Raw genomic sequence first — 12,883 nt, 5'->3', positions numbered from 1 at the left:
AAATCGTGTCAACGCCAGGCAAACAAACAAGAAAGATGCAAAACAAGTCTACTTGGACAGTTTTAGCTGATTCGGAATAATCTGTAGAGAATACAGCAAAAAAATGTTAAGGGATTTTAATCAAAGTTCCGTCGACTCCATCCACGTTTAAAACTTAATTGAGTTATTATTATTATTATTATTTTTTTTTTTTTTTTTGGGGGGGGGTTCAGAGGGGAAAAAATAATAATCTAGCAGTTTTACATTTTCCAATTTCTTTGTTATTTTGTGTTTAATTGGCCGGGAGCGTCACGGTCCTGCGGGTGGGTCGTCCCGGCAGGAGGCCGAACTCACAAAAGAGTAGTTTACGGAAGACTTAGTAATGTAAAGGACTGATTAGGGGATTAGTCATGGCCTAACCTTGGGAAAACAAACCCAAACAAACTAATGTGGGGAAAATTGTACTTAGTATGTCACTTTGTTTGGCTTCAAACATGTTAGTAAAACCGTGTCTGGAATTACCGCCAAAAGTTCTACGCATAACACTTTGATGTTTAGTCAAAGTTGGCCCAAGCCGTCAGTGTGTAACGAGATCGTCTTGGACCTGACAAACATTTGTGTATAAATGTTATCGGACTTGGCAGATATTTACATATAGTGCCTTGATTTTCTAAAAAGGAAAAATGCAAGCAGAAGTTATTGGAACTTTCGTGTTGTTTTCTCAATCGACACACCAGTATGCTGCATTTTTGTTTTACGCGTCGCTTTTTGGGTGGCTCCTGTAAGTGCGTACGGGACTCCCCCCCCCCCCCAATAATAATGTTAAAAAGTGGTCGAGTATGTGTCAATTAAAGCACTGATGCGCTGATTTATAATGCACACATAAAAAGAGTGAAATCACTTTCGTAATACAAATTGCAACATGCATGTCTCATTCGGTCAATTCAAACGATCCGTAGCTTTGTAGATGCTTTGGAACTGAAACCTTTAATTTTACGGGCCACTACACCCAGACCAAACACAAACGCACAAAGCTGAATTGTTCAATCATTGTATGACGTGCTATATTTAGATTATCAACATTATGGACAAAGTATGAATAGGAAATACAACCCTTTGAATGCTTCGAGTTTCATGTTTCGTTGATCATGCTTGAGTTATTGTGCGATGAAAGGGCGCTGTTTACGATTCACAGCTGCAGTGACAGCTACCCGGTGACGTCAATAGTTTGAAGGCAAGGAACCGCTATGAATTAATTCCCATTTGAATCCAAAACTCGAATAAATACAGGAAAGTTTTATTAATAGCTGTGTACAATGATACATGCATACATACATCTACTATTCGTATAGTATGCGATTCACGAACCCACTAATAAAAGCATTGCAATACAGAGGTCAAAGAATATCGTGGGATGACAACAAACAATCCAAAACTCATCTTGTGCATCACTTGAAATTTATTTTCCAATTGGACTTAAAAATTGGGATTATTTTCCTCTTATTCTGTGGCGGGTTTAGGGTCACATTGTGGACGGATTGATAAGGCGATAGTTCTGACATTAATATTATATGACACATTAAAACAAATACACAGTTAAATTAAATGAATTAAAAAAAAAGTCGTTTAGTTAGAGACCGATGCCAGTTAAACCTTTTTCTATAGCAAAAATACTCATACAAAAATTATTAAACGGATCAAATATGATTATTAAGTCAACAGAGAGTATATTCATTATTATATATTTCGAATTAGCTCTTTAGTTGCAGTCGCTCACGATCGTTACAAACAATTTATTTATGGTGACTTATCCATCAGGGCTCACGGTAATTTGGGCAGTTTTTTAGACTGGTGCCGGTGCCTCAGCCGAGATTCTTTTAACTCCTTCAATATACTGTTATCAATTCGTAACGGTGGCAGCTTCACACCCACAGCTGCAGTAGAGGAGTCGGTAACCCGTCGTTTACCTGACGGTCTCTTCCTTAGTGTCTGTGCTCGCGAGAAATCGCGAAGTTTTGTTCTCTTCTCGTGCTCCTCCCTACGAACACTCGGAAGCTGTGATTGACCTTTTTGACTTGTTTTCAGTCTGGTCACTGCCTCCTGCTGCTTGATACTTCCTAATGAATCGTCAGAATCAGCAGTTCGTCGTCCTTGAATATCCTCCCGCGTTTTAACTTTAAGTTCTGCCATTCGCTGCAAAGCGTGCCTCTCCCGTTTGAGGGCGCTATGGCTGATCTCCTGATCACGCTCATTAATAGAGGTCCTAAACAGTTTCTGCTGCATGAGGGACAGATATTTCTGTTTCTTATTCCGCGTTACCCGTAATGGCGGTAATTCTTGTTTGGGAAGCTCAACAGACACAACTTTATTTTCAGGAATATCTTCAGGCTTTTCTGGTATGTCTTCAAGCTTTAAATTTAAGGGCTTGTCTACACTTGGGGCAGAAAGGGCAAATGAACTTTTGAGTTGATCATCCGGCATTTTGTTCTGTTCTGAAGCTGGCTGCGTCACAGGAAAATTTATTTCTTGTCCTTCAGGAACTGGGGTTATTTTTCCTGGTGGTGTAGAAATATTCGTTTGGCTCATTTTAGTGTGCACTTCGTCAACAAGTTCCTTTAAATTGTCAGTTGTCATCTTTTCACTGTTGCCCGTCGTGATTAGACTCGTTTCAGTGTCTTTATCATTCGTCAATTTAACGTGAGTATAACTTCCTGCAACAGAAGATGGATTTGTTGAATTTGTAAGACGGCTTGGATTCGCATCCAGTCTAGACTCAATGTTTCTCAATTCGTCACGCACATGCGCAGCTAGAAACTGTGAGTTTGGAGCTTGCAGTTTCAGACGTAAACTAGAGAGTTCTTGCTCACGTCTCCGAACGCGGTCTAGCTCTACGGAGAAAATCGGCGAGTTGGTCCCATTCTTCAGTCGCCTTTCGAAAGATCCGACATTAGTTTGGAGTTTGCGCTTCGTACAGGCAATGTTAATGAGCGTCAGTCTAGTCTGGTCTTTCCTCCGTAAAATCCGCCCGATATTAGCGCGTTCATTGGACGTGATTTGCCGCTGGAGGCGCTCTAACCGAGCGTCTTCAAAGCGGTTTACCAGTAGTAGACGTTCCCGTAGGCGTGTATCATGTTCTTCCAGACTGTAGATCTTTTCCCCAGGAGTCTGGAAGGTTCTTGGTTTACGGTTGACGGCCTTTACCATCGTGTCTCCAGATAAAATCGTCTGTACACCTTCACTTGTCATGGCGAGCCCAAGTTCACAATCATCTGCTTTGACCATCGATCCTCAGCAACTGTAATGCACAAAACAAACATTATTAGCTATATAAATACTATTATTTTAAGTTGTTGTTGTTTTTATTGCATTCTGTTTTATGATTGTTTTCATTTGTTTCTTTAAAATGGGTGATCATGAAGGATGGTTGAATAGCGAACACGCTGTGTGCCTATAAATAGCTTTAACAACTTGTATAATTATAACAGACTAGTTTTGCCCCAGCCGCGTTCCATACACAGTAGCCAATTTGCCCTGGAGGTTACTACTGCCGAATGTTGTCTACATTTATTATCTCCGATGGTTAACACATAGACTAGCCGCATTGTAGCGTTGAATCATAAGCACTGGAAATGTATACACTAATAAGAACAGAGATTTCCTCTAATCATAGAGCATTGCTCTATGCTCTAATCATAGAGTAAGGATTACTCTATGCTCTAATACTCTATGCTCTAATAAAGCCTTTAATGTTGTCATCCAGGTCGAACAAGAACTGCATTGGCAGCTTTTAGCGTATTTATACTAAACTTTTCATGCTTCCTTTAAGATACAAACTGAGTGTTTAAAGTTCCGCACTTAGCGTCTCCAAGAAGTTGCATTGAGGGATGCCAAGGCCGAGTAACCCTGCCGAACCCCTGCGGGAGGAGGCCTGAACCGTTTTATGGTGAACCACTATCTATGGAATGTCAGCCATTTGGGAGGCACGTCAACCGTAAGGTCAAGGGTCATGATTATGATTTATTACAGGCTTATTTACGGGCAGCACTATACCGTATCCATAGCAACCAATAATACCAAATGATTTATTTACACAATAAATAAGTACAAATACTTCAACTTCCAACACTGTCTGTTTAGGGGATGCAAAAGTTTCCAATAATGTCGGCATTCACGTTGGAAAGGGGACCATTATACGGTTGTTGGCAAAATAAGTGCAAAATTTACAACCAAATATCCCAAGTAAAACGTAACGTAACAACGCAACGGCATACAAGGGTGGACCAGATTATATGCAGTTTTAAAGGGTTTGTGGGTCTGTTTGTAACACACAACACATTCAAAATTTCACCACATTAATGAGAAAAAAAACGCTTCACCAACAGTGAGTGTATGAGTCCAGAGCACCGGTAACACATTACAGACGATCTATGTCCTGTAGGCTAAGTACGACCAAGGACCTATCATCCAAATCCACTTATTTTACTCGTTGACACATTTCGGTAAACAAGACCGAACACTTTCGGTATAAGGAAATTGATACATGGGGGTAAAAATGTCTACCTCCGTGATTGAGACAAGACAAAAAACACTTCAAATAAATTACTCACCAAAACTCGTTACCAGTGTCATCTTAATTACTCCCTTCTTACAAATAAATACAAACAAAATAGGCAAAATCCTCAGAAAAATCCGTCAAATTTTTCCCAGCAGCTGAATCACACGGAGCCTCGTCCTCCCAACCTGACTGAAAGCAACAATGAACACAGACTACTACCCGGTAACCCATCGAGAGAGTCTGAGATCAAACAGTGAACCCCAGAGGCAGGACGGGCCAATCACCAAGAATCTACAAATCTACGGAGTGCCAAAGCGATCAAACTCATAGACGAGGACGACAGATCGAAATCATTCGGATCAAGTTGTCACCGTTAATGTCTTCTTCACATTTCATTTCCTCAACAGCTTCAATCAAAATGAAAACAAACGGTTTAGTTTGTATTTCACCAATCATAATCTTAATTGCACCAAAAAAACCATTTAATATGCTACAAGTAATAAGTTACCTCGAATAATATTAAACTGACAAGCGCAATGGTGTTTACACAGTAAACTCGTTGAATTACATCACACAATATATCATGTCAAACTGTTGACACCCAGCCTGTCAACAATTGAGGAAGAATAACAAGAAGGCTCTGTCTGGAATAATAATTACTTGCCGTCTCCTTCACTTTTAAAGTATATCGAATCTGCACAAAATAACAAGTGTCTTTAATTTAAATCCAACCTAAAACAATCAACTTCTCTGACCAAAAACTCTTCCAGAGTCCATAATTCCATTCCACGATCCGGGACAAATTACAATCCGACCGAAAACTTCGTTCAACTTCTTCAGCGTTAAGACGGAATCCAAATTGACCTGACCTCAGAGTCCACTACAACACTGCTGCAACTGACGGGTCAAACTGCCAAGCTGTGAGCAATCAATTTGATCCTGATCAACCCTAACATTGAAGTGTCTATATCAAATTATAAGATCAGAAGTTTCAATCTGTGTTGAACAAATCGATACAATCTATCCTATACGTAACTCACATGTCTTCGCAGTTCGTGTTTAAAATTTATTTGCAAACTCAGCAATGCGATAAATTTGTTCATTTGTTTTTCTTCGAGGCTAGTTTTATTAACGATTTGTTTTTAATGTGTTTCCTAGCAACAATCGGTTGCATGCTTGTATAGGTGGCAGTAATATTGAGCCAGGAATGAAAATGAAAAGCAGAACTAGTAAAATGGGTTGAATACTTTAGACCAAAGTTCAATGCTACTCGATAACCGTGTATTGTGTAGTCAAGTAGCAAGTACGCATACAGAGGATATGAATAGTAATCCTGTTGCATTTTGGGAGGGGTAGAGATAGGTAAATTAATCAGAAAAAAAGGAAATATTTTACAATCAAAAGACTGCTTATTACTAATTTACAGTTTATTGTTTAGATTATTAAAAGAAACATAAGATCAACAAGAAACTTGCAATGTCATAAAAACACTTATAACTCAACTTTGATAAAAGTGACAGTCAGTTATTAGTAAACTTATATAATCTTACCACCGAAGTTGCGAAACATGTTTGTATTGTCAGGGACTTTAAGCAAGTTCAATCATAAACTCTCTTCCACCGTTTGTCAGGAAACTAATTATATCGAAAATAAATCTCAGGAATAGTACGACGGTTTATAAAAAGAAAAATCTGTACACGGTTTGTCATTATTTTAAGCAGACAGGACTGGGTCGTAAAAAAAAACTAAAAAAAAACTTCAAACAGATGTATATACGTATCAAGTCCAGGATGACGAATCGATTTCAAACAGTAAAATGTGTTTGTAGATAAAACAACAGAGTTTACCTATATTAAAGAATTCATGACACGGTCAGAATATAATTAAACAATTCATCGGTTACTTTTGTTGACACATCTTGGTCATGTTTGAGATAATGTTGACTGTAGACAAATAGCAATTTATTAGAACTCTGTGTGGAAAGGATCATGGTAATCAGAATAATTAGGAGCAAAGTGTCATTGTTACTAGTTACATATTGTGGTTTATTATTTGATATCAGTTATACAACTGATGTGGGTTGTCTTATAGATAAATTTCATTTTATTTCTCTACAGAAATTACGAGAGACAACGGCGTTTGCCGTGGGTACGCTTCACAAGGACATTCATAAAAGCGACTTCAGACGCAATTTTCAGATTTGTGTTTTTCATTTTATTACATCAACATTGCTCAGAATGGTCGGACAGGGTTTCACAAAACTTAAAAAAAGCAATATATGTCGACAGTGACATTTTAAATTTATTCTAAAGATTAATGAAGTCACCAATCTTTTTAAATTTCTGACAAGCATTTTGTGACAAGCAAGATCTCAACGGAGAACACGTGCCTTTAGGCCTATTTCTGTCTGTCCAAATTAACACATTGTGCCAACATTTTTATTTTCTACTCTATTAGTTAATTTAGTTTATAATTTTCCCATTGTAATTTGCAAGTGGTATGTAACTTTTAATTCCTCGGGGGAAAATTAAACTATGCCATGCAAAACGTGAATGAAATGAATGAAATTGCTTTGCGACACTTCAAAGTAGACGGAGCCTATGGAAAGACTATAGCCTAACCATGAACAATTATTTTAATTAGCAGACTATACTATACAAAAGAGCAACCATGAAATCACCTCACCTTAGTTAGCAGACAATAACAGAAGAGCATCCCATCGTGGTATTCCTTCCCATGCGTGGAGCTGGAAAACACTGACCAGTGAATATGTCTACTTTCCCCGTCTGACGCACAGATCTCCCCCCTGGTGCTAAGCGACCACAGCACACAGCTACTAGCAGACTATCCTAGCCACACGAATCAATGCTATGCCCTGCAGGCACTGGAATACCAAAGCGCAAATAGTTAATTAATAACGAGTGTACTTAGCTTTTGAATATGAGAAGCAATTGTACAGACAGTCTACTCTGTAATTGCAAGAGAGGAGAAAATCATTAGTTGCTAGAAGCAAGATCTATTTGTAAAAGATCTAGGTCTACTTGGAACGCGTTGATCGAATAGGCGTCATCCTATCAACTTATTCAGAATCTATTTAAAACGGTCGGATTCTATACTCCGACCAAAAGAGTTTTTTTTTCTTTCAACAATAAAAAAAAATGTTATCTCATTACAAAGTAGTGTATACATCTTTAACAAAGAACTCCCAAAAGAGTGTCTTTAAACTCAAATTCGTATAATTGAAGTCAAATTAGGCCTACTTCTGATTGTAATTTTCAAAACTCTGTCCTTCCTAATACGTAGTATTCAATAAGGAGAGTGGTAGATATGAATGGATTTATATTAAGCACTTTCTACTGGCATGCAATAATTATTGTGGCGTCTTGAGTTCATATGCAGCAAGCGCTACGTGACGTCATATCTTGAGGTCATACACCTTCGTTTAGGGATCACGATTTACCTTGTACCTTTTATTACAGACACAGGAAAGAATAAAATATATACCTCACAAATCATTTAAACTAAATAGACATCAAATTGACAGGGTATTAAATCTCCCGAGCTATTAAATTCCGCTCAAACACCTGGTGTGAACTAACATATGGATGCAGAACAGATCGACCATTCACACAAAGAAAATGAGTTAGGTTTTGTTGCTTCTTGTATTGACACAGATTCAACTAGGTCTGAACATTATTTGTTGAAGAGAAGAACAAGTTGTCATATTGATTTTATTTAAGGCTGTTATGTTTGGTCTTTCGGTCCATGAATGACAACATACTGACTCTTGTTATTCAACGCCTGTTGACATTTGAAGTAGGGGTCCTACACACCAAACACGACAATACGTATTACTATTAGCTGCTTGCCGCAGAAAACATTGCCGTATAAATATTCTGGTTTTGGTAAAAATAGCCAGAAGATCATTCCAAAAATTATACACAAGACAAGATATTTTGGCTAAAACCTTTCTTTCTGGAAAGCAAGATTGACAAAAAGTAGCCTCAAGAAACCGAGCCAAAGAGGGCGGAGTCCTCAAGGACACGGTAGGGAAGTAGGAGGAAAGGGAGTGGGCATGATGAACGGCAAGGAGTTTTGAAGAAAACAAATGGACAGAGATAATATTCCTAAAAGTTGGAAAAGATTAGTTGAGAAAGTAACGATTCATACGTCATTGAGATACGACTGAGGCAGTGTAGAATGTTTGTCATTCTTAATACAACGATGAACAGTGCATCGAATCACAAGTCATTCCAAACAATGTTGTTGTCTCGTTTTACTTTGCAACAAGAAGGGGTACACTTTATAAACTTGCAAACAGCCAATGGTGTTTTGAAGCCGTCCTTCAGAATCTAGTTTTCCATAGAGAGGGAGGAATTTACCCCATTTTCCTTGGGTAATTGTCAAATCTTCACAATGCCATAATTGCGTAATTGTGTTCATAAAACTCAACACTTTCCACTTAGGTTCGGTGTGGCAGGAGATTCTGTGCCCCCCCCCCCCCAATACGGCTAAGTATTATGTTAAAATTAAAAAATAAACTAGCAACCCTAACTTTAAGGACCCATGGACAAACAAATACATTGTGTTTCTGTCTTATCTTCCAGTGAGTCTATTTAACCTGTGTGTGATATCGAATTTATCAACAAAGCTGATTCAGATCTTAATAATAATAGTAACACCGTGTATAGGTGGTTTTGTTTTTAACCTTCGGCTTAGCACATCAAATCTAAACCTTTCAAGTTAGACCATCAAACTATTCAGACTTTTTTCATAGTCAAATATTTTCTCTCCTAAACTATTAACAGTCTGTCCTAAAACGATACATTGACAAACTAATATTATGTTACATAAACAATGGTCCAATTAGAAACTTGACAACAGTTCGAACATGGGAGTTGCCTGTACCAAGAACCTCAGACGACGTTTACATCAAAATGTTACGATTTATTTAAAGGTCTACACGAAACATGAAAGCCAATATTTACCTTTAAACTGATCAATCCATAACAAGTCCTTCCAAACTCATTCATACAACAGCTAGTCCACGTTCATTGCAGATTCGTCCCCTTCGTATGCAATGAAACATATCATGGCGAGTCCCAAACAACGAGGTGACTTTATCCTAGCAACCGATCGGTGCCTGCTGCGGCTCGATGCCCCAATACAAAAATGCCGCCCTGCACTTCGAACTCTTTGACTTTTCAATCAAAATATCACTCACAAACTCTAACACAAGTATGTAATGGCTTTGTTATCAATAATATGTTCGGTGTACGTGTCATTCAGTGTAGTGTAGTGGAAAACCTCGTTCCCAATGGTGAACAACTTCGAGGCCAAACTCCTGTTCAAGAGGAAACTCCAATATTGAGAATTACAACCAAACTAGAAATATCAATAATAAGTTGACTCAGTAAGGAGACAATAGAAACATTTATTGTTATTTTCGGTACCTGGAATACAAAATGGAAATATTTCTGTCAAACTTTGTAATTTATGCATGAAATCCTTGTCATGTGAAATAGTACACTGGCAATGTACTAAAAAGTGGAATAATTTTGTAATTTGTCCATGAAATCCTCGTCAAGTGAAATAGACTTTTTTATCAAATTTTGTATTGTTTACCCTTTTTTGTAAATTGTTGCAATTCAGCATGTGGCTGCTTATGACAGTTTTTAATAAACCATTCTATATATAGGACACCGTCATTGCACTAAGGGGTGAAATCAAATATAATTGGAGACTCTAAAGCCCGTTCATACTTCTTGCAAATGTGATACGAACTTTGACGTCACATGACAGTTTTTGCAGTGAATGTTTCGCATGAGTTCAATACTTGGAACTGATGCGAATTAGAACGTAAAAATTCGTATCGCATTTGCGTTCGCAGGAAGTGCAGTATGTTCCTCACACTCTTTACTATACTTGTACGTTTGGTGCTGTCTCATATCGCAATGAGGAGCGAGGTTTTACTTTGATCATGGCGCAAGCTAGAACCACGTGATGTAGGCCTACGACGTGTGGCCGAAAGTTATCATCCCTATTCTAGAAAGCTGATCATTTGTACTCGCGGGAGACACACAGCAAACAACCACAGCTGATTTACAACGATAGACACTTAATCACCATGATTAATTCCACACAACCAGGTAGCGGATTCCAACTCTCATCTCAAGCTGTTTCAAAGTCTAGTAGTCAATGACACAGTGGTAAACCAACGAGCTACGCTGGACTGATATCTCACTTGGGTTTAGCTGAGGATGACTCCATTATCCAGGTTTCCAACACAGGGGAACCTGCTTGGGGTGACATCGTCTGGGATTCAACCAGGGGTACAGGGGAACCTACTTGGGGTGACATCATCGGGGATTCAACCAGGGGTACAGGGGATTCTACTTGGGGTGACATCATCGGGGATTCAATCAGGGGTACAGGGGAACCTACTTGGGGTGACATCGTCTGGGATTCAACCAGGGGTACAGGGGATTCTACTTGGGGTGACATCATCGGGGATTCAACTAGGGGTACAGGGGAACCTACTTGGGGTGACATCATCGGGGATTCAACCAGGGGTACAGGGGAACCTACTTGGGGTGACATCATCGGGGATTCAACCAGGGGTACAGGGGAACCTACTTGGGGTGACATCATCGGGTATTCAACCAGGGGTACAGGGGAACCTACTTGGGGTGACATCATCGGGGATTCAACCAGGGGTACAGGGGATTCTACTTGGGGTGACATCATCGGGGATTCAACCAGGGGTACAGGGGATTCTACTTGGTGTGACATCATCGGGGATTCAACCAGGGGTACAGGGGAACCTACTTGGGGTGACATCATCGGGGATTTAACCAGGGGTACAGGGGATTCTACTTGGGGTGACATCATCGGGGATTCAACCAGGGGTACAGGGGATTCTACTTTGGGTGACATCATCGGGGATTCAACCAGGGGTACAGGGGATTCTTCTTGGGGTGACATCATCGGGGATTCAACCAGGGGTACAGGGGATTCTACTTGGGGTGACATCATCGGGGATTCAACCAGGGGTACAGGGGATTCTACTTGGGGTGACATCATCGGGGATTCAACCAGGGGTACAGGGGATTCTACTTGGGGTGACATCTTCGGGGATTCAACCAGGGGTACAGGGGAACCTACTTGGGGTGACATCATCGGGGATTCAACCAGGGGTACAGGGGATTCTACTTTGGGTGACATCATCGGGGATTCAACCAGGGGTACAGGGGATTCTACTTGGGGTGACATCATCGGGGATTCAACCAGGGGTACAGGGGATTCTACTTGGGGTGACATCATCGGGGATTCAACCAGGGGTTCGTGGGAGGTACCATTCCTCGCCACTAGCTGCGTGTTTGGTGTTGTAGGAAACATCATGGCCGTAGCTGTCTTTGTTAAAGCATTCAGGAAATCCAACTCGACACTCTATATTCTGAGCCTAGCAGCAGGTGAGATTATATTACATAATTACAAAGTAATCAATTTTTCATTATCAAAATAAAATATCTTTATCAACAGTGCCGAATTTAGCGTCCGTTTAACAAGTTGCGGTTTCATGGCAGCAGAGTAACCAACACTTATGACGAATTCCGGTTACGAATATTATTTGCCTAAAATTGATAAAACTTTTGTTAATGACCAACCTACTAATTTAAAACTGACACTCAATAAGTGAGCCATGGCATAATGTAGGGTTTGTAACTCAACATTAGAACACTGACTAAAATAAGTTTATTAAATAAAGTAAGTAAGAAATCTGGAATGAGTTTGATCTAAACTTTAGTGTACCTTATTGTTATCACGCAGTTTGACTCAGAATTTATCAAATTGCTGTAAAATTAGTTTTTTTAAATTGGCCAATTGCCCCGATGACAAATTACCTAATCACTTCAGATTGTTTCCTATTTAAGGCTAAATGCACGAAAATGCAATTGATGAATCTTTGAATTGATAAATCGGATGATTCCATAGAAAAATAGCAAGTGTAAAGCTTTTATATATGGAGACCAGCAATCAGCCAAATAGTGTCAGGGTTTACACGGGGATGAAATCTTGTTTACTGTAAGGTTTCTACAGGGTAGTTTCTTAGGAAAAATGCAAAACAAGAATCAGAGCATATTTTTACAACTAAGATGCAAGGTCCAACTATTGAGCAATATGACCCACAAATTTTGAATTTTTATTTCAAAAAGCTCTTTTTAAAATCTTGACAAGTTATAAGCTTTTATTTGAGAAGGGGACTTCAAGGTCAAAATCGTTTTTGTGATGCGGTCATTTTCCACAAAATAGAGTCTAAATAAGAAAGAATATAAACAAAAGTTACAA

General features: G+C 39.2%; 1 protein-coding gene across 2 annotated transcripts; it reads right to left on the bottom strand.

Moving 5' to 3' along the window:
• Positions 1–1,026: 1,026 nt before the first annotated feature.
• On the bottom strand, positions 1,027–9,663 carry LOC139950585 (uncharacterized). 2 transcript variants are annotated; one of them, XM_071949335.1, is made up of 3 exons: positions 9,523–9,663; positions 7,220–7,418; positions 1,028–3,274 (listed from the first exon to the last, which is right to left on the bottom strand). In XM_071949335.1, the coding sequence occupies exon 3, from the start codon at positions 3,259–3,261 to the stop codon at positions 1,801–1,803; it is 1,461 nt and encodes a 486-aa protein (XP_071805436.1). In that variant the 5' UTR covers positions 3,262–3,274; positions 7,220–7,418; positions 9,523–9,663; the 3' UTR covers positions 1,028–1,800. The 2 variants fall into 2 exon arrangements, with proteins under 2 accessions (XP_071805438.1, XP_071805436.1); XM_071949337.1 differs by lacking the exons at positions 7,220–7,418; positions 9,523–9,663 and adding an exon at positions 4,587–4,726 and having other exon boundaries at positions 1,027–3,274.
• Positions 9,664–12,883: the final 3,220 nt, after the last annotated feature.

This window comes from Asterias amurensis, chromosome 18, assembly GCF_032118995.1.
Source record: "Asterias amurensis chromosome 18, ASM3211899v1".
In the NCBI taxonomy this organism is placed as follows: Eukaryota; Metazoa; Echinodermata; class Asteroidea; order Forcipulatida; family Asteriidae; genus Asterias; species Asterias amurensis.
This window is presented reverse-complemented; position numbering and strand designations above follow the sequence as displayed.

Excerpts from the sequence above, each read along its gene's own strand:
- LOC139950585 (XM_071949335.1), bottom strand. The coding sequence starts at position 3,261 with ATGGTCAAAGCAGATGATTGTGAACTTGGGCTCGCCATGACAAGTGAA.